At 44.0% G+C, this 20953-nt stretch overlaps 1 protein-coding gene across 3 annotated transcripts in view; it reads left to right on the top strand.

Moving 5' to 3' along the window:
* IFT172 (intraflagellar transport 172) overlaps positions 1-20953 on the top strand; it is a 35535-nt gene that overhangs the window by 4620 nt on the left and 9962 nt on the right. For all 3 annotated transcript variants that reach the window (XM_043917443.1, XM_043917444.1, XM_043917442.1), the window contains exons 7-30: positions 14-101; positions 1102-1316; positions 2219-2342; positions 2761-2856; positions 3739-3900; positions 4258-4311; positions 4537-4640; positions 4816-4901; positions 10005-10117; positions 10976-11143; positions 11898-12034; positions 12272-12379; positions 14195-14279; positions 14578-14670; positions 15154-15231; positions 15447-15695; positions 15876-15954; positions 16118-16238; positions 16429-16573; positions 17784-17873; positions 18469-18566; positions 18730-18865; positions 18954-19070; positions 19407-19549. In XM_043917443.1, the coding sequence (XP_043773378.1) occupies positions 14-101; positions 1102-1316; positions 2219-2342; positions 2761-2856; positions 3739-3900; positions 4258-4311; positions 4537-4640; positions 4816-4901; positions 10005-10117; positions 10976-11143; positions 11898-12034; positions 12272-12379; positions 14195-14279; positions 14578-14670; positions 15154-15231; positions 15447-15695; positions 15876-15954; positions 16118-16238; positions 16429-16573; positions 17784-17873; positions 18469-18566; positions 18730-18865; positions 18954-19070; positions 19407-19549 (2889 nt within the window). The remainder of the gene's footprint in view (positions 1-13; positions 102-1101; positions 1317-2218; positions 2343-2760; positions 2857-3738; positions 3901-4257; positions 4312-4536; positions 4641-4815; positions 4902-10004; positions 10118-10975; positions 11144-11897; positions 12035-12271; positions 12380-14194; positions 14280-14577; positions 14671-15153; positions 15232-15446; positions 15696-15875; positions 15955-16117; positions 16239-16428; positions 16574-17783; positions 17874-18468; positions 18567-18729; positions 18866-18953; positions 19071-19406; positions 19550-20953) is intronic.

Here is a 20953-nt window from a genome sequence, read left to right as displayed (position 1 = left end):
CCCCCCTTTTTAGTTGCTCTGGGAAAGGAATTCTCTCTGGTCATGCAGATGGCACCATTGTTAGGTATTTCTTTGATGACGAAGGCTCAGGAGAGTCACAGGTATGAATAAAGGGTGCTCTGGGAGAGGGGAGAAGGAAATCCCAAGCACTGTCCTAGGGGAGGTTGGACATCTCAGGAATTTAGATTATGGTGCTCAGGGAGGAGGCTGGAAGGGTGAGGCCTCAGGCAGAGAGACACCTGGATGTGGCTGCAGAAGAGGATTTGTTTTTAGGAGGCCAGAGCTTAATAGTTACAGGAAAGGATGAATCAAGTGGAAGGGACCTTGAGGCAAAGGGAAATAAAGACTCTGAGAGAAATGAAAATTGAAAATTATTCTCATTTATGTAAAATGTTTTACATAGGTATATAAATTCAAAGGAAAAAAGTTGTTTATGCTTGAAAGGGAAAATACAGAGGAATAAAGGAAGGTTCATATTTTAATCCTCTATTGTTTGAATAATTTACAATAAGAATTATTGGTGTAATAATTAAATGTGCCCTTCCTAAAATAAAGGAGTCGTATACTCCCTGTGGGCCTATACAGTTTTGGTTGATGTATAGGTCAGCTTCCTTTGGGGGCCTTATTAGGTGAATATTGAAGATCTCCAAACAAGTATTTTGAGGTTTCCTTTTAAACATAAGGGCTTCCCTTGTGGCTCCTCTGGTAAAGAATCCACCTGCAATGCGGGAGGCCTAGGTTCGACCCCTGGGTTGGGAAGATCCCCTGGAGAAGGGAAAGGCTACCCACTCCAGTATTCTGGCCTGGAGAATTCCATGGTCTGCATAGTTCATGGGGTCGCAAAGAGTCAGACATGACTGAGCAACTTTCACTTTGAACATAAAATTGATAAGTGCATATATATTAAAATGTCATAGATGTGTGTGTGAGTATAAGACAGATAATTTGTGAAGTCTTCAGATTAGGATGTATTATGGCAGGAAAATGTTGGGGAAAAGATTTCCTCAAGTAGAATGGTCCAAGGGAGAGTGTCAGATGCTAGGAATGAGAAATTTCTGAGGTGGTGTCCTCAGAGTGACGGAAACCCTCTTCTACTCTCAGGGAAAGTTGGTGAACCATCCGTGCCCACCCTATGCCTTGGCTTGGGCAACCAACAGCATTGTGGCTGCAGGTTGTGACCGGAGGATTGTGGCCTATGGAAAGGAAGGCCATGTGCTACAAACTTTTGACTACAGCCGTGACCCTCTGGAGCGGGAGTTCACCACAGCTGCAGCAAGTCCTGGGGGCCAGTCGGTTGTGCTGGGAAGCTATGACAGGTAGGTCCCTGTCCAGCTGTGGCTTCTGCCTACTTTCCCTGTGTACACTCTTCTTTAGCTCAGTTTTGCTTCCCAACCAGAGTGGAAGACTGGTTGAGCATCAGAATCAAGTGATTCTCAAGTTTTATTTCATGCACATTTTCCTCTTCCTGCTCCCACCATCCATTAGCATGCCAGCAGTTCCAAGATGCACTGTGCTCTGGTTGTGTGTCTCTGTCTCTCCCCAGGACTCCACAGCAGACTTCATCTCTACTTTCTTTGTATTCCCATTGCGCCTTTTCAGACTACTGGCTTTGTGTTTATCACACTGTATTATCCTTTGGTGTTTGTGTCTAACTGGCTAATTTGAAGAGCCCTTAAGAAGAGAGCCTCTATTACTTATTTTTTTTAAGTCCCCAGAGCCTAGATTAGCATCTAGTATGTCATAGATGCTCAGATGTTTGTGCATGAATGCATGAATGCTGGGACGGTGCATAAACAGCTGGATTCTAGGTCCTGTCTCTTCCTGGAGTGCTTTTAACCTCAGCTTTGTCAGTACTGTCTTTGACCCTTTCAGTCTCATGTATGTCTCTTCCTTTCTTTCTTCTCTGACTCCTAGCAATTCTCTTTTCTTTTTCTGTATTTCTCTATACTAACAGCTCATTTTTCTAAATATTCACAATCTCTTTTTATTTTTTCACTCCTATCTCTCTTACTCCATTTTACTTTTGACTTGATTTTCCCAGTTTACTTCCCTCGAACATTTTTGTCCTCTCCTACTAGACACCCACCCCCCGACCTTGTCTGTTCTTTTTTATTTCCTCTGTTCTCTGATGTAGCAAAACTCATTTCCTTCCATTACAAGCCCATTTTCACTTTTTCTCAGCCTCCATCTCTTCTAAAAGCCACATACTTAATTTCAGACTTCGGGTGCTCAACTGGAGTCCTCGGAGAAACATCTGGGAAGAGGCAAAGCCCAAGGAGATTGCCAACTTATACACCATCACTGCCTTGGCCTGGAAGCGGGATGGCTCACGACTCTGTGCGGTATGTAACTAGTAACCCCTTTCTGCTTTGGTGACTTTCTTCAAATTAAGAAAAATCCCACCTATCCTAAAGCATTCTCTCCTGGCACTGGAGAATCTCCTCTTCCCTTTTGATCACAGTCTAAAACTCTGATGTTCCAGGCAGGAAAGAGAAATCCATACTTTATTGGAGGTCACATGGGTCAAGAGTTTTATAGGCAGGGCTAGTTTCTCCCTCATATCCCATCACTAACTATGTGATGCTCTTGAGTCCTGCAAGTGCCACCTCTTTCCTGCTGGTACTTCTAAAAACTACCAGCCCTTTCACTGCCAACTCTTCTGTAGATTCTAGAACCTAGGGTTTGAGAGTATCTCTAAATACCCTCTTCACGCCTCTGTACTGTGTGTGTTACCCTTTATGCTGCCACTTTCCCTTCCAGGGTACACTTTGTGGTGGAGTGGAACAGTTTGACTGCTGCCTCCGAAGGAGCATTTACAAGAATAAGTTTGAATTGACGTATGTGGGACCTAGCCAGGTAAGCAGCTGATAGCCTACCACACTGAGGTCATGCCATGGCTCATTCATCCTTGTAGTACTACCCTGCGGTCTGGCCACAACATAGACTCAAATTTAACCTCTGGCAGAGCTGTTCTGAGGAACAGAATGTGTCTGACAACTTTCCCACTGTAGTTCTTCCAGCTTATTGTAAGAGAAGGATTAAATACCAGGTTTAAGGAATATAGAGACTGCCATTTACATCTTCCTGGTTTAAAACTTGACTGCCTATAGGATGTCAACTGGGGAAGTTGATAAATAGGATTATAATTCTGAATTCATTTGTTTTAGGGCCTCTGAACTCACTGTATACGATGTTGCAAGCTCATGCCTTAGTTCCTGAGCCCAGTTTTATCTTTTCTCTACCTCTACCCTCCTTTCCTTCATTTATTATTCATTGATTCCTTCAGTCTTTCCGTTTCTCCAGAAATATTTGTCTTTTCTTTATCTGTCAGCACTGTTAGGAGTTGAGAATTCAAAGATGGTTATCTGTAATACATTGTCCCTTAATCGAGAAGATCATTCTAGTGAAGGAGACACATGTATCAAAAAATAATATAACACACATGGTAAAATTATAAGTTTGTACAGAGAGCTACAGGAACACAGGGTGAGTGATTAGTTTAACCCAGTGGAACTTTCAGAATCATTTGTATTATAAGCATCAAAAGAGATAATAGATGAAAGCATTTTATAAATAGTAAAAGCATTATAAATGTGAGATGTCCTTTTCACCAAGAATATCCCAGGCCAGGCAAGGAAACAAGATGTGCTTATGCTTAGCATTGTGGCAGAGGGCAAAGGGCACAGCCCATTCCGCCCACTTTCGGACTGGGGGAGCTGAGACTCATCTCCTACCAAGGTGATTGTGAAGAACCTCTCATCGGGGACCCGAGTGGTACTCAAGTCACACTATGGCTACGAGGTGGAAGAAGTGAAAATCCTGGGTAAGGAACGCTACCTGGTGGCCCACACGTCAGACACACTGCTGCTGGGGGACCTGAACACGAATCGCCTTAGTGAGGTAGGAACCAAACAGAGAGAGGTGGGGCATGGGGCATCCTGAGGTGCTGCCCAGGTGAGCCAGGGTCCCTGGGGAAGGTCTCCATGGGATGCTCTAACATTCCTGTGTTGGGGACCTGGTTTCAGGGAGTGAGACCCAGGAGGTTTAGAATCCTGGAATATGAATTGCCGCTGTTGGACTTTTTTTTAACACCTTCTCCCAGAAGCACAGGGACCAAGGCAGAATCTGACATAGCATCCCTCTTGTGCAATGTCAAACCTCCCCAGATTGATCTCTCTGCATCCCACCCTGTTGTTCTTGCAGCATTGCCTCGGGTGGTTATCCATGGGTTCCTTATGTCTTCTTCCCTTTTAACAGGTAGCTTGGCAGGGATCTGGTGGCAATGAGAAGTATTTCTTTGAAAATGAAAATGTGAGTAGAGCTTGATTCACCATAAACCTCCTTCTAGCTTCTGTGTCATAGGATGGCAAGTGGCAAGGGGTTGAAGAAACAGCAGATAAAATGGGAAGGTGAAATAGAGGAACAGAATAAAGAGAAAAGTGGACTTTGCTGTGAACTCACAATGTATCTCCCTTGACTGTTTGTCTCTTTCTTCGTGCAATCTTTCCACCATATAACAATCCCATTCATCCCCAGGTATGCATGATCTTCAATGCTGGAGAGCTCACCCTGGTGGAATATGGGAGTAATGATACCCTGGGTTCTGTACGTACTGAATTCATGAACCCCCATCTCATCAGGTAACCCCACTTAGTTCTCTAAATTTTTGAAACCCAAAAGAATTCCTTTTTGACTTCTAACTCCTGTATCCTTGAGTTAATCTAAAGTCTTCATCCCATGTCTTGTTTCAGAGCTCTTGTTAAACATCCTAGCTACCTAAGCCCATTTTGCCTTACCTGACCTTTCGTATTTCAGTGTCCGTATTAATGAGAGGCGTCAGCGAGGAATGGAGGATAATAAGAAATTGGCTTATCTTGTTGATATCAAGACTATTGCTATAGGTGAGTAAGACTCCCTCATAATTGTAATAACAAAATTGATATTTATAAAGCACTTCCATATCACAGGATTGTGTGCAGTGGAGAATCCAAGAATCTGAGAGACAGCAGGTAAATGTGTGTCTTCATTCTTACAGTGGATATGTGAAATGTTTAAATTCCTTTGTGTGTCTGTGTCTAGAAGTCTTGATATAGATACCTTGATATGTATAGGCCTGCCCATATAATTATTCATGTTCTCTAGGCATTTATCTTAGGGCTGGAAAATTGTGAATTGTAGAGAAGAACCATTAGCAAATTTAAGAATTTTCCTGTTTAGACTTCATAGGATCACAGATTCTTAGAACTGGTAAATCCCCTTAGGAAGGGGACTTACTTTCTGTATAGTTTGTCATTAATAAGTAGTGATGACAAATTTTATGTACATTTCACAAGTGTTCACATTTATAAATTGTACTTTATATATTAATAGTTAATTTTGTATCATGAAATGTTTCAAGGATAGGAAAAAAGTACAAAAAATAGCATGATATTCTCTAAAAAGCTTATTAGAGAATAACGTATCCAGGTAGTGTAGTTGTTAACAGCAGAGCTCTGGAGTCAAACCTCCCCACTTCTTTACTTACTACCTGTGTGATCTTCAGATAAATTACTTACCCTTTCTGTATCTCAATTTCCTCATCTACAAAGTGGGGATAAAAATAGCACCTACCTCATATGAAAAGCACTTAAACTAGTGCCTGGTATATGATGAGTGCTTAATAAATGATAGCTATTCATAATAATAATATTATTATTACTTGTATACCCATAATAATATTATTATTATGAATAGCTAACATTTGTTACATATTTATTATATACCAAGCAGTAGTCTAAGTGCTTTTCTTATTATTATTACTTGTATACCCATGGGCTTCCCTGATGGCTGAGTGGGTAAAGAATCTGCCTGCAATGCAGGAGACATAGGAGACAGGGGTTCAATCCCTATGCTGGGAAGATCCCCTGGAGAAGGAAATGGCAACCCACTCTAGTATTCTTGCCTGGAAAATCCAGTGGACAGAGGATCCTGACAGGCTACAGTCCATGAGGTAGCAGAAGGGTCAGACATGACTTAGTGACAGGGAAGAGCTCTATACCCATACCAAATTCTGTCAAATCTTTAATGTTCTATTATATTTTCCTTGGATCTTTTCTCTCTTCTTTTATTGGTGGACATTTAAGTTGTTGGTTTTTCCCTGTTACAGTATTTCACTTCTCTAAGGTTCACACCCAACATGGAATTGCTGAATCATAAAAGAGATATATCCTCAATTTCACTAAATATTTCTAAATTGCTCTCTGAAGAGGTTGTACCAATTTACAGTCCCACCAGCAGTTACAGTTCCACATCCTCTCCAATGCTTGAAATTGCCTGACTTCAAAATTGGCTCAATCTGATGTATTCAATATATGAAAATATATTTAATTGTATTAAGTTTTTGTTCATTTGTTTATTGGCATTTTGGATTTCTTCTTCTGTGAATTGCCAGTTTATATCCATTGCCTCTTTTTAAAATTAGATTGTCTTTTCCTTGTTTGGGCTTCCCTTGTGACTCAGCTGGAAAAGAATCCACCAGAAATGCGGGAGACCTCAATTTGATCACTGGGTTGGGAAGATCATCTGGAGAAGGGAAAGGCTACCCACTCTAGTATTCTGGCCTGGATAATTCCATGGACTGTATAGTCCGTGGGGTTGCAAAGAGTCGGACATGACTGAGTGACTTTCACTCAGTTCCTTGTTTACTTGAAGGAGTTCTGTGTGTGTGCAGGTATAGACTTTGATGGTTATTTGCATTGCAGTTATTTTGTCTCAGCCTGTGGCTTGTCTTTTCTCTCCTTTTCAGCATCTTTTAGTGTTTAGGCATTTTTAAGTTTAATATAATTCATTTCATCACTTTTTAAAAATTGAATATAGTTGATTTACAGTGTTGTGTATCATTTTTAAATAAATAGTTTGTGGGTTTTGAGGTCTTTTTTAGGAAATCCCTTTCTACTCCCTCCTATATTTTGGCACTTAAAATTTTTGCCTTTTACCTGGAATTTATTTTTGTGCATAATATGAGTAGGAATCTAATTTTATTTTTCCATATGTGTAACCATTTATTGAAAATCCATTCTTCACCCAATAATACACCTATGTCATCTCTCATAAATCATTTCCATATACATATGGGTCTATCCTTAAGATATTTTTACATTTCAAGAATTTTATATTACATATGAGGTTTCTGAGCTCAGAAATATAAGTATAATGCAAATGGTAACACAGTCCACTGGCCTAAGTTCTAATAGCAGTAGTGAGCCATATGACTTTGGACAAGTCACCTCACTCTGTAGGTCTCATCTTCAGTGTGCATTGACAGACTTTATCTCTTAACTTTTTTGGGTCACCAACCCCGTATTATGCACAAAAATAAATTCCAGGTAAAAGGCAAAAATTTTAAGTGCAAAATTATGTGTGTATTTTTCCCAGAAAAATAACTACACACATAATTTTGCATGTAATTTCAGGGTGCTCATGGAAATAGGGTCCCCACAGCTTTAGCATTTTCTAATTGTACTTATAATTGAGGCATTAAAACATGGATATACTATTTTGCTTTTGAATTAAAGAAAAATTCATTTTTAAGTTGGTCTTCCCAGTTCTGGATATCAGCTGGCATTTGGTCTTTAGCTTAAGCGTATATAACAAAAGCAGGCACATTGCTCATTGATAATGTATAAGATAACTGACAATGTATGTTGCTGCTGTTGCTGAGTCGCTTCAGTCATGTCCAGCTCTGTGTGACCCTATAGACGGCAGCCCACCAGGCTCCCCCATCCCTAGGATTCTCCAGGCAAGAACCCAGGAGTGGGTGGCCGTTCCCTTCTCCAGAATTGACAGTGTATCAGTTCAGTTCAGTTCAGTTCAGTCGCTCAGTCCTGTTCTACTCTTTGCGATCCCATGAACCGCAGCACACAAGGCCTCCCTGTCCATCACCAACTCCCAGAGTCCACCCAAACCCATGTCCGTTGAGTTGGTGATGCCATCCAACCATCTCATCCTCTGTCATCCTCTTCTCCTCCTGCCCTCATTCTTTCCTAGCATCAGGGTCTTTTCAAATGAGTCAGCTCTTCTCATCAGGTGGCCAAAGTATTGGAGTTTCACGTTCAACATCAGTCCTTCCAATGAACACCCAGGACTGATCTCCTGTAGGATGGACTGGGTGGATCTCCTCACAGTCCAAGGGACTCTCAAGAGTCTTCTCCAACACCACAGTTCAAAAGCATCAATTCTTTGGCACTCAGCTTTCTTTATAGTCCAACTCTCAAATCCATACATGACCACTGGAAAAACCATAGCCTTGACTAGGCGTACCTTTGTTGACAAAGTAATGTCTCTTCTTTTTAATATGCTGTCTAGGTTGGTCATAACTTTCCTTCCAAGGAGTAAGCGTCTTTTAATTTCATGGCTGCAATCACCATCTGCAGTGATTTTGGAGCCCTCAAAAATAAAGTCAGCCACTGTTTCCACTGTTTCCCCATCTATTTGCCATGGAGTGATGGGACCAGATGCCATGATCTTAGTTTTCTGAATGTGGAGCTTTAAGCCAACTTTTTCACTCTCCTCTTTCACTTTCATCAAAAGGCTCTTTAGTTCTTCTTCACTTTCTGCCATAGGGGTGGTGTCATCTGCATATCTGAGGTTATTGATATTTCTCCCAGCAATCTTGATTCCAGCTTGTGCTTCCTCCAGCCCAGCGTTTCTCTTTTTTTTTTTTTTCAGCCCAGCGTTTCTCATGATGTACCCTGCATAGACGTTAAATAAGCAGGGTGATAATATACAGCCTAGACGTAGTCCTTTTCCTGTTCGGAACCAGCTGTTGTTCCATGTCCAATTCTTAACTGTTGCTTCCTGACCTGCATACAGGTTTCTCAAGAGGCAGGTCAGGTGGTCTAGTATTCCCATCTGTTTCAGAATTTTCCAGTTTATTGTGATCCACCCAGTCAAAGGCTTTGGCATAATCAATAAAGCAGAAATGATGCTGTGAAAGTGCTGCACTCAATATGTCAGCAAATTTGGAAAACTCAGCAGTGGCCACAGGACTGGAAAAAGCCAGTTTTCATTCCAATCCCAAAGAAAGGCAATGCCAAAGAATGCTCAAACTACCGCACAATTGTACTCATCTCACGCGCTAGTAAAGTGATGCTTAAAATTCTCTAAGCCAGGCTTCAGCAATATGTGAACCTCGAACTTCAGATGTTCAATCTGGTTTTAGAAAAGGCAGAGGAACTGAAGATCAAATGCCAACATCCGCTGGGTCATCAAAACAGCAAGAGAGTTCCAGAAAAACATCTATTTCAGCTTTATTGACTATGCCAAAGCCTTTGACTATGTGGATCACAATGTATAAGATAATATATAAGAACTGTGAATGAGCTTTGTTCAGGAGACTCCCTGAAAGCATCCTAGCCAACCCTGAGTGGTCTGTTCTAAGCATGATTGTTTCTTAATGTTGTCTACAAAATTCAGACCCAGCTAATATTTATCCTATGCACTAACCCGCCTAACTTTAGTCAGAAGTTCCTCCTATTGTGTCTGTGCTCCTTCTACACTGATGGACCCTCTATGTTTTCATGTCACCTGTACACTCAGGTGTACAGGTAACTTCTTGGAGCACCTGTGATCACTGATGTCATTTTGTTCATCAGCTTTCTCTCATTGGTATGCTTGCTGTAACTGGGGCTTATCATGAGTAACAGAAGCCATAGTTCTGACCTTCTATGAGAGAAGTCCCAGAGTCCCTGAGAGGAATCAGATTTCTTGGTGGGTCTGGCTCTTCTAACTTAACTGCGGAGTTAAATGAAATCTCTAAATTTAGAAGAAACACAGCATCTGAAGCAACTTAGCAAAATTATATTATACTGACCATTTGTGCTCCTGAGTGACATGCTGTAGACTAATGCAACATTCTTTTTTTTCTTTTTTGCAACATTCTTAAAACTAAACTTTCATAAGCTACCTCATGCTTTGTATGTGATTATGTGGACGCTCTTTTTCACTCTGTTTCCTTTACTCTCTAGTGGACCTGATTGGCGGCTACAACATTGGCACCATCAGCCATGAGAGTCGTGTGGATTGGCTGGAACTTAATGAGACTGGGCATAAGCTTCTCTTCAGGGACCGGAAACTTCGTGTGAGAAGGGTTATTAAGGCCTTAACCACTGACTGGTCCATAAAGGATGTGGTACTAGCTGCCACTAGGGACAGTGGGAGGCAGAACGGCAAACATGATTTCTTGGGGCTGTGCCACAAGCATAGCGAACAGCACAGAAGGATCAACATTTTTTACGTCTAATATCACCACACATCCCATTTTACCCTGAGAGGTTGTATCATACAGGCACCAAAGTCACGAGGAGAATTTGGGAGTTGATGTGTCTCTCACTATTCACAAATCTGTGACTTCATGAACCATCCTCACCCCACACCCCTGCATTCCCCTTGCTCAGCACCCAGCTGACCTTTCCCACACCTACTGCTCCAGGGCTCTTCGACCACACTTGCCTGACTGCACTGATGCTGGCCTGAGGACAGCCTCCCCCAGCCCTGTATTCATTCTGATCTCTGTGGTATCGCCCGTGAGTTTGACCTCAGGGACTACCTGGTGATTTTTCATTTCATTTTCACTGTGATGTAAAAGCCACATCACATATTTCCAGGCCATTTAATTTGTCTCATGACCTTATTTTTGTAATCCAGACCGATAACTCTGGCCCAGAGTTCTTCTAGGAATGAAAGTCTGACCTGCACCTAACTTAAATTCCTAGGGTGTAGCCCTTTGCTCTTTTGGTCATCTCTTATTTGGCCAGTGTCAGAATATACCAACTGAGCATGAACTTGAAGGGTTTATGGTTGAAGTTCAGTAAGCTTTGAAAGTCAGCATGTACCTGACCAGTGGGCTAGCTCACCACATTTCCCCATTAGGAAATGGTCCAGATGGGAAGACACCCACATCTTTTCTTAATTGTGTATCTACTTCTTCTTCCTCCAGTTGCATCTATATGATATTGAAAGCTGCTCTAAGACGATGATCCTCAACTTCTGCTCCTACGTGCAATGGGTCCCAGGAAGTGATGTGCTGGTGGCTCAGAACCGAAACAACTTGTGTGTGTGGTACAACATTGAGGCACCTGAGAGGGTCACCACGTCCTCTATCAGGGTATGTCAACATCAGGGCACCTCACACGTAGTGTGAAACTCTGAAGGCTGCTTGGTTTCTCTGCCTGCCACCCATAACCTCTCTGATGGAGTTGGCAGGTGACACTTAGACTGCTTCCCACAGTGGTCTGGGCCCCAGAGCCATCCTCGTTCAGATTCCTGACATTATATTAGATCCTCAGAGTACTGGTCCCTATTATAGTGGGAATTCACCAAGTCGAATTGTGGAGTTCCCTTAGACTGGAAGATCCCCAACTGAGGAGGAGTTCCATATCACACCTCCTTATGTGCTGATTCTCTGTTACAAGCCATTCAGAGTTCTGTTTTTTTCAGACTGCTGATCACACCCTCTGTCTTACCCCATGACAACATCACACACACAGTAATATCCCAAATCTGGGAGGAGCCTATGGAAACAGAAAAGAGGCCCCTGTGCTAGGCTAGGATGACTGCCGCGGTTTAAATAGTAGATTAGACAATGATGAAAGTGAATTGATGAACTGAAAGATGTATCTTAAGAAATTATCCAAAATGGGAGGGGAGTTTGGGGGAGAATGGTGTACTTTAACCCAAGGATATTACCATAGATGGGAAATTTTTATCTGCCTGAGAGAAGTGTCAGAAAAACAGAGAGTACAGTCATTCCCTCAGGGTGTGAGCAGTAGGGTTGGATGAGGGTGGGTCTTTTCTGCAGTTGAGCCTGTGGCAACACTTACCTGGAATTCTGGTGGGGTGGGGGGATTGAATTTTTACAGGGTGATGTTGTAGGTCTCGAGCGAGATGGGGGAAAGACAGAGGTGATGGTGACCGAAGGTGTGACTACAGTTGCCTACACCCTGGATGAGGGCCTTATTGAGTTTGGAACAGCCATTGATGATGGCAACTACACCCGGTGAGACATGAGGCTGATAACCAGCACGGTGGTGGGAAAGTCTGGGTCTGAGGACCTGCCTGAGGTGGGTAGTAAAACCAGTCATGTCTGAAAAGGACTTGGTGGTCCTGGGAGGAGATTAGACAAAAAGGGCAAATAATTGCCTCCCCCATCCTCTTCCTGCCCCATCACCAATATTCCTTAGTGTCTTCCTCATCTTGGACTCATTCCTTGTGCTTTGCTTCCTTCCCTCTCCAGGGCCACAGCCTTCTTAGAAACTCTGGAAATGACCCCAGAAACAGAAGCAATGTGGAAAACCTTGAGTAAGCTGTCACTGGAAGCAAAGCAGCTTCACATTGCTGAGAGGTGAGCCGGGCTTTGGAACCTAGGTGCCAGGCAGCTTGGAGGGAGAGATGGCCACACAGTGTCTTCCCCATGGGCTGCTCCTCCCCAGGGTTAGGGCACCTCTTGCCTTCCCATGCCAACAGAGAACCCTTCCACAGTGCAGTTATTCCAAACATCCTCCCATCCTAGAGTATTAGAGTATGGCTTTTATTTATTTAAAAAATTTTTTTTTTTTAAAATTTTATTGGACTATAGTTGCTTTACAATGTTGTGTTAGTTTCTTGCTGTACAGCAAAGTGAATCAGGTATTCATGTACATATACATAAATCCCCTCTTTTTTAGATTTCCTTCCCATTTAGGTCACCACAGAACACTGAGTAGAGTTCGCTGAGCTACAGTGGGCTCTCATTAGTTATCTGTTAGATTAGATCCATTACTAGTGTATATATGTCAATCCCAATCTTCCAATTCATCCCATCCCCTCTTCTTCCTTTGGTAACCATAAATTTGTTCTCTACAACTGAGACTCTATTTCTGCTTTGCAAATAAGTTCATCTCTACCATTTTCTAGATTCTACATATAAGCAATAGTATATGATATTTGTTTTTCTCTGACTTACTATAAGAGTATGTCTTTTATTGTTTTCACTCCCCCATCTTGTAACTAGGTGCCGCTTCCAAGTGTTTAACGCTCCTACCCTACAATCTATGTGTTGATGTGTATATTCCAGTAATGGTATAGGAGTGTAATTAACAGGAAAAACATGGGACTCCAGACTCTCCTATTTCAAATCTTGATTCCATTTACCAACTGTGTAACTTTAGAGAGATTAACTTAACCTTCTCAAGCCTTGGCTTCTCCATTTTCTTTATGAAATGAGGATAATAACAGTATTCACCTTACAGGATGGTAAAGAAGAGTGGCAGAGTGGCGGTGATAGGGGAGACTTAGTGAAAGGATCTGTGCAAAGAGCACAGACTGGAAGTGCTCATTAAACATCAGCTGCTGTGGCTTTGGCAAGGATTCATCCTTGGTCCCTTTTATCCCGTCCCCCAAGAGCTAGACTCACTGCAAGTCATAGGGACAGTGATCCAGGGTTTTTATAACATACCCCAAATCTCTTATTTGTTCAACCCTACTGTCTCCACCCTAGAACAGACCACCATCTCCTGCATACAGTGGTGCAAAAACCTCTTAATTCTTAATTAGAAACTGCTACTTAGACTCCTACAATCCTTACAACCATAACAACTGTGGTAGTTTTTTAAAAACATAAATTAGATTAAATCATTTTCTTGCTTTTGTACTTTGTATAAAACACAAACTCCTAAGGCCCCACAAGATTTGACCCCGCTTCCTTCTCATATCAGGTGCTTGCCCATTAGTCTCCAGCCACACAGGCATCCTTTGTCCCTTTGAGCACACCAGGCTCACTCTTGCCTTGGGCCCTTTATACTAACTTCTCCCTCTGTCTGGAGTAATTTTTCTCCATCTTGCCATGCTCTTTCTTGGATTCAGGTCTCAGCTCAGATGACAGCTGCTGGAACAAGCCTTCTCTGACAACCAACTTAAATAGTCCCCTTAGTTTCATTTTCCATTATTTCAATTAATCTTTGTTTATTTGTTTACTAATTATCTGTTTCGACTAGAAAGTAAGTTCCCTAAGAGCCAGGCCCTCATCTTTGTTTTTGTGTCCCCAGTGGACCCCTTTGTGTCCCCAGTGGCAAGAACAAGTGCCTGGCATATAATAGATGCTCATCATATATCTGCTAAACCAATGAATTAATGGTGATTCTATAATAATATTATTATTGTTATTGCTTCCATACTTTAGGTGCTTTTCTGCTTTGGGACATGTTGCAAAAGCTCGGTTCCTCCATGAAACCAATGAGATTGCAGATCAAGTGTCTCGGGAATATGCAAGTATTCTCCTCCTGATTCGTTCACTTTTTTGAGCTGAGATTTCTCTTGGCACTCAGACCCACGACTCTTAGCTTTCCAGCCATGGCTAATTTCCTCTACTCTGCCCTCCCCATCGCCACCTTCAAGTCAGGCCATTTTGGAGTTGTTTGCCAAACCTCAAGCCTCTAAGCCCCAAGTTTTCAGCTTCTTAAGCCTTTAGCCTCCACATCTCTCTGACCTTCCTGTCTCCTCTTACACAGACAGAATTGTTCCTGGGCACCAACAGAATAACCAGAACCTTGTTTTTTTCCACAGGGTGGAGAAGGAACAGACTCTTATCAGGTCCGAGCACGACTAGCCATGCTGGAGAAGAACTATAAGCTGGCGGAAATGATCTTCTTAGAACAGGTAATAGGAGCAGAGTAGCTGGATGGAAGAGGGGATCAGAGGGGAGAAAAGTGAGGCAAACTCAGAGGAAGAATGAGCGCTGATCAGCTGGGCTATCAGAGGCCTGGAGAGAAACTTTAAAAAGGTTTATACAGTGAATTTCACTGCTCCGTAATTTCCTCCTCTGGGTTCGTTCTGACAGTCACTTCTTTACTTCATAGAAAGTCTACCATCTCCTGCTGTTCTCCACAATTCTTGTGCATGGAGGTAGATCCCAATTTTGTGAGGCCCAAAGCTTATTCAGTTTGAGGAACCCTCTTGAAGAAAAGTTGCTTTGGAAGGAGCCTGTGCAAATAAGGTGCCCTGAAGTTTAAGCTTCTTTTAGTTTCATACTAAGGAGATGAGGCTTTCAACCCACACAGGCTGGCATCTCAGCCAGGCTGAGGAGAGCTTGCTCATTTCTGATCTTCGTGTCTTCCTGGTGTCCCTTCTCCCTCTGCCTAGAATGCCGTTGAGGAGGCCATGGACATGTACCAGGAGCTACACCGCTGGGATGAATGTATCGCTGTGGCTGAGGCCAAGGTACCAGTTCTGTCTTCCCCACAGTTGTTCAGAACTAGGGCCCACCAGTATCAGAAACCCTTCTTGTCAAGGGGCTGCAGGAGCTGGAACAGTGTCATAGTGCGGGGAGTTGGGCTGCTGGTGACTGGGAGGATTTCGGCTGTTACAGTTATGATGGGAAGCAGCAGGGCAGGAAGGAGGGGTGTGACTCCTGATTCTCTTCTGCTGCATGTCAGGGGCACCCGGCCCTAGAGAAGCTGCGCCGGGGTTACTACCAGTGGCTGATGGACACACAGCAAGAGGAGCGGGCAGGCGAACTTCAAGAGAGCCAAGGGGATGGGCTAGCAGCCATCAGCCTCTACCTCAAAGCTGGGCTCCCCGCCAAGGCTGCTCGGCTGGTGCTGAACCGGGAGGAACTGCTGGCTAACACGGAGCTGGTGGAGCACATCACCGCTGCCCTGATCAAGGGCGAGCTGTATGAACGGGTACCCTGGCTCCCAGTTCCCATCCCTTAGCCCCCAGAGCCCAGAGTCCTCTCCTACCCAGCGGCGTCTTGGAGTGCACAGCCCTCCCTGACCGCTGGCTGAATCCCCCGCCTTGGGGGTCTGACAGTTGATTTTTGTGTAGTAGGGGTATCTTTGAAGTAACATGGGATGTGTTAACAGGCAGGTGATCTCTTTGAGAAGATACGAAATCCACAGCGGGCCCTGGAGTGCTACTGTAAAGGCAGCGCATTCATGAAAGGTACTGGCCACTCCACAGTGTTGTGGACTCCTGCCCCAGCAGTCCCCTGACACCTGGCTTCAGGGATCCCCCATCCCTCCACCCTTCCCTTGTACTCCACGCCTCACTTCTCTGCCTCTCTGTGCCTGGAGCCTGTGCTGAGTGCCCTCTCTGTCTCTGGCAGCGGTGGAGCTAGCTCGGGTGGCCTTCCCAGCAGAAGTGGTGAGACTAGAGGAGGCGTGGGGGGACCACTTGGTGCAGCAGAAGCAGCTCGACGCAGCCATTAATCACTACATCGAAGCCAGGTGTGGTGGTCCAGGGGTGCAAAGGGCATTTGGACATGAGGTGAGAGGTGATGGGACAGGCAAGGGCACCAAGGCCTTACTAAAACAAGGGAAATCTCCGAATGTGGGTTGGAGTATGCTTGAGGTATCTCTACTTCCATCCATTTTCCTCTTTCCCCATACACATTTACCCCTTTTCCAACTACGCCAGGTGCTCCATTAAGGCAATTGAGGCTGCCCTGGGTGCCCGCCAGTGGAAGAAAGCAATTTATATATTAGATCTGCAGGACCGGAACACTGCGTCCAAATACTATCCTCGCGTGGCCCAACACTATGCATCTCTGCAGGAGTATGAGGTGAGGGACAGCCCCTTTCTGCAGCATGAAGCAGTACAGTACAGGAGGATGAGGAGAGAGCCCAAAAGAGGGAGTGGGGGCCACCTCACCAGATCCTTCTTACTGGGGCCCAACAGTGTTACCACCGTAAATGAAACACACCACCGTTTCATTCTGACATGACACAGAACCCTCTCCCAGACATATAAACCAGGTCTCTAGCATGAGAGATGCTTCAAGAGTAACTTCCAACATTAGCAGATGCAAACTATTATATATAGGATGGATAAACAAGGTCCTATTGTATAGCACAGGGAACTATATTCAGTATCCTGTAATAAACCATAATGGAAAAGAATATATATATAATATAAATATAATAACATAATATATATAATAAAAATATGTATATATAAAACTGAAGCAGAAATTAACATTGTAGATTAACTATACCTCAATAAAATTATTTAAAATTAAAAAAAAAGCATATCGCCAACATATTTACAGTATAGAATCGTCATGGACTGCAAAAACATGAAGCCATCTTAAGTTCAGTTCAGCTGCGCAGTCGCGTCCAACTCTTTGCAGCCCCATGGACTGCAGCACGCCAGACCTCCCTGTCCATCACCAACTCCCGGAGTTTACTCAAACTCCTGTCCATTAAGTCGGTGATGCCATCCAACCATCTCATCCCCTTCTCCTCCTGCCTTCAATCTTTCCCAGCATCAGGGTCTTTTCCAATGAGTCAGTTCCTTGCATCAGGTGGCTAAAGTATTTGAGTTTCAGCTTCAGCATCAGTCCTTCCAATGAATATTCACCACTGATTTCCTTTAGGATTGACTGGTTGGATCTCCTTGCAGTCCAAGGGACTCAAGAGTCTTCTCCAACACCACAGTTCAAAAGCATCAATTATCTGGTGCTCAGCTTTCTTTATAGTCCAACTCTCACATCCATATGTGACTACTGGAAAAACCATAGCTTTGACCAGACAGACCTTTGTTGGCAAAGTAATCTTAAACTCCCACTGTATTGTCCTCATACTGTTTGGGGCTGGTCTTTTATCGAAACAGAAGAAAGCCTGAGACACCTACAGTCACCCTGTCTTCTCTCTGACTGTACGCTAATGGAGTCCCAGGTTCTGCTCCCTCCCAGCTGAGGTTTGTTCTTTCCTCCTCCAGGCTGCTTTCACTCTGTCACTCTGATCTTTTGCCTCTCCCTGTCTCATCCACAGATTGCAGAAGAGCTCTACACTAAGGGAGACCGGACAAAAGACGCCATAGACATGTACACCCAGGCCGGCCGCTGGGAGCAAGCCCACAAGGTGGGCAACGGGTGACATTCATGAGAAGAGAATGTCTCCTTCATGGCCGTGTTGTCCCTTCCCCTAGTCGCCAATCTCCCCGCTTCACTGGGCTCCCTGAAAGCTGAGGAAGAGTACCAAAGTACAGTCTGGGTAACTGATGCCTAGCCAAAAGGAAAGGCAAGGATCATGAGAGGCTCTAGTTCCCAAACCTGCAATTCTGAAGAGAGCAGATGGCCTTGGGAGCTGGGAATCTGAAATACCTCTGCTGGAGCTCTAGTCACACTGGTAACTGTTCTCGTTCGTGCTCCCAGAGCCCAGTGGGTGCAGTAGGAGTAAGTTAGTGGGATTGGGTGCCCCCACCCAGCACAGGGCATCTCTGACCCTCCTGCCTTAGCAGAATGTAGTTCTTACTCTGCTCCTTATGGGTTTGGGATCCCTGAGCTGAGTAGGAGAGTGGCAGTAAACGAACTCCTGTGCTTATTGGGAAAGTTCAGAGTTCCTGTGAACACAGGCTTCCTTGAAGAAACCCCACTTCCCTGTCCGCTCTGTGTTGCCCTCTGCTTCCCTTGGGAATTAGTGCCTGAGGCTGCCCTGACCCTGTGTGTCTGCACAGCTGGCCATGAAGTGCATGAGACCAGAAGACGTCTCGGTGCTGTACATCACTCAAGCTCAGGAGATGGAGACACAGGGCAAGTACCGAGAGGCCGAGAGGTGAGCTGTGGCCCCAGGGGAGGTGTAGCGGGAGACAGGGCTTGAGGGCTGGGTCTGCAGATACGAGCCCTCTGCCCAGAAGGCAGGGACAGGATCCCTTAGGAATGACTCTCACAGCAGGAATCTGGGTCTAGGAGGCCACAGGTGTTTCTCCTGTCCCCAGGCTATATGTGACCGTGGAAGAGCCTGACCTCGCCATCAGCATGTTCAAAAAGCACAAGCTGTATGATGATATGATCCGCTTGGTAGGGAAGCACCACCCAGATCTCCTCAGCGACACACACCTGCATCTGGGCAAGGTGAGCCCTTCTCCTGCTGCTGCCCATCTCTCCCCCAAAGCAGCTCCATCTGCCCCCTCCCCATCCTGACTTGCCTCTCCCTCCCCAGGAGCTGGAGGCTGAAGGCCGACTCCAGGAGGCTGAGTATCACTACCTTGAGGCCCAGGAGTGGAAGGCGACAGTGAATATGTACCGGTCCAATGGGCTTTGGGAAGAGGCTTACCGGGTAAGGAGGTCTTCCCCTTACTGGGTAAGGATGTACAGAGTCCATCCATCCTGCTTTCCCACGCTCAAGTAACTATCTAATTTTAAACTGGTCATGGGTATGTTTGAAAAAAGTCCACACCTACACACAAAATTTCACATACAATTTTAATGGTTTATGAATGACCTGAAATCCATCCTTGGACCCTAATCAGGTGAATAGGGCTGAAATTTAGCCCTCTTCCTACTGCTCTGGGGGGTACCTGATCTTTTTCCAAGCTGAGGTCAAGTAAGTGATGATAAGGGAGCAGCCATGTACCCCTGTATCGGAGGGTTGCCAAGGGGCTTTGCCTTTCAGGTGGCCAAGGCTCATGGAGGAGTTAATGCCCACAAACACGTGGCCTATCTGTGGGCCAAGAGCCTAGGAGGAGAGGCTGCTGTTAGATTGCTCAACAAGCTGGGACTCCTGGAAGCTGCTATTGACCATGCTGCTGACAACTGGTGAGGCCCCAAGCCTTCTCTCTGGGGGCCCCATTCCAGACAGCCTCTATATAGAGAAAGAAAATTGTTGTATAACTGAAAAGCATTTCTAGAGGCTAAAGCAAGAGTGAAGAAATGTGGTAAGGAGAGATCCTTGGAAGAGCTTGATAGAGAGGCAAGAATGAATTAGTAATTCTGCTCCTGTTCCCCTGGGGGCTCAGAAGGGTGTTTAATCTTTGGCTGTTCTAAGGAGAAAGAGGGAAAGAGAACAATTTTTAAAGCTAAAATGCTCTAAGCCAGTAATTTACTGCTGAGTAATGTGTGATGTGAGTAAAGTGTGGGTCTCTCCAGTGGCTCAGATGGTAAAGAGTCTACCTGCAATGCCGGAGACTTGGTTTTGATCCCTGAGTTGGGAAGATTCCCCTGGAGAAGAAAATGGCAACCTACTCCAGTATTCTTGCCTGGAGAATCTCATGGACAGAGAAGAGCCTGGTGGGCTTTAGTCTATAGGGTCAGAAAGAGTTGGACATGACTGAGCAACTAAGCACATACATACACAGTGGAAATGTGATTCCATTAAATGCAAAATGAGCTTTTTTTTTAAATTAAGTTAAATTATTAATTTTCTGCAGTGTAGTTGATTTATAGTATTAGTTTCAGGTGTCCAACATGGTGATTCAATATTTTTTATAGATTACACTCCATTTAAGGTTATTATAAAACATTGGCTGTATTCCCTGTGCTGTGTAATGTATCCTTGTAGTTTATTTATACCGAATAGTTTATACCTTTTAATCTCCTATCCCCATCTTGCCCTTTCCCCTTTTCCTCTCCCCACTGGTAACTACTGGTTTGTTCTCTATATCTGTGAGTCTGTTTCTGTTTTTGTTATATTCATGTTTGTTTCATTTTTTAGATTTCATATATAAGTAATAACCTATAGTATTTGTCTTTGTCTGACTTATTTTACTACGCATAATACCCTCCTGGTCCATCCATGTTGTTGGAAATGGCAAAATTTCATTTTGTATTACTGAGTAATATTTATGTGTGTGTGACATCTTCTTTATTAGTTTATCTGTTGATGGACACTTGGTGGCTTCCATATCTTGGCTATTGTAAATAATGTTACTATGAACATTGGGGTTCCTGTATCTTTAGTGTTTTTGTTTTCTTCAGCTATATACCCAGGAGTATAATTGTTGGATCTTATGGTAGTTCTGTTTTTCAGTTTTTTGAGGAACCTCCAAACTGTTTTCCATAGTGGCTACACCAAATTACCTTCCCACCAACATTGCATAAGGGTTCCCTTCTCTCCACATCCTCACCAGCATTTGTTACTTGTAGATCTTTTTTGATGATAGCCATTCTGACAGATGTGAGTTGTTATCTCATTGTGGTTTTGACTTGCACTTCTCTGATGAT

The sequence above is a fragment of the Cervus elaphus genome, chromosome 11 (genome assembly GCF_910594005.1).
Source record: "Cervus elaphus chromosome 11, mCerEla1.1, whole genome shotgun sequence".
Taxonomy (NCBI): Eukaryota; Metazoa; Chordata; class Mammalia; order Artiodactyla; family Cervidae; genus Cervus; species Cervus elaphus.
This window is presented reverse-complemented; position numbering and strand designations above follow the sequence as displayed.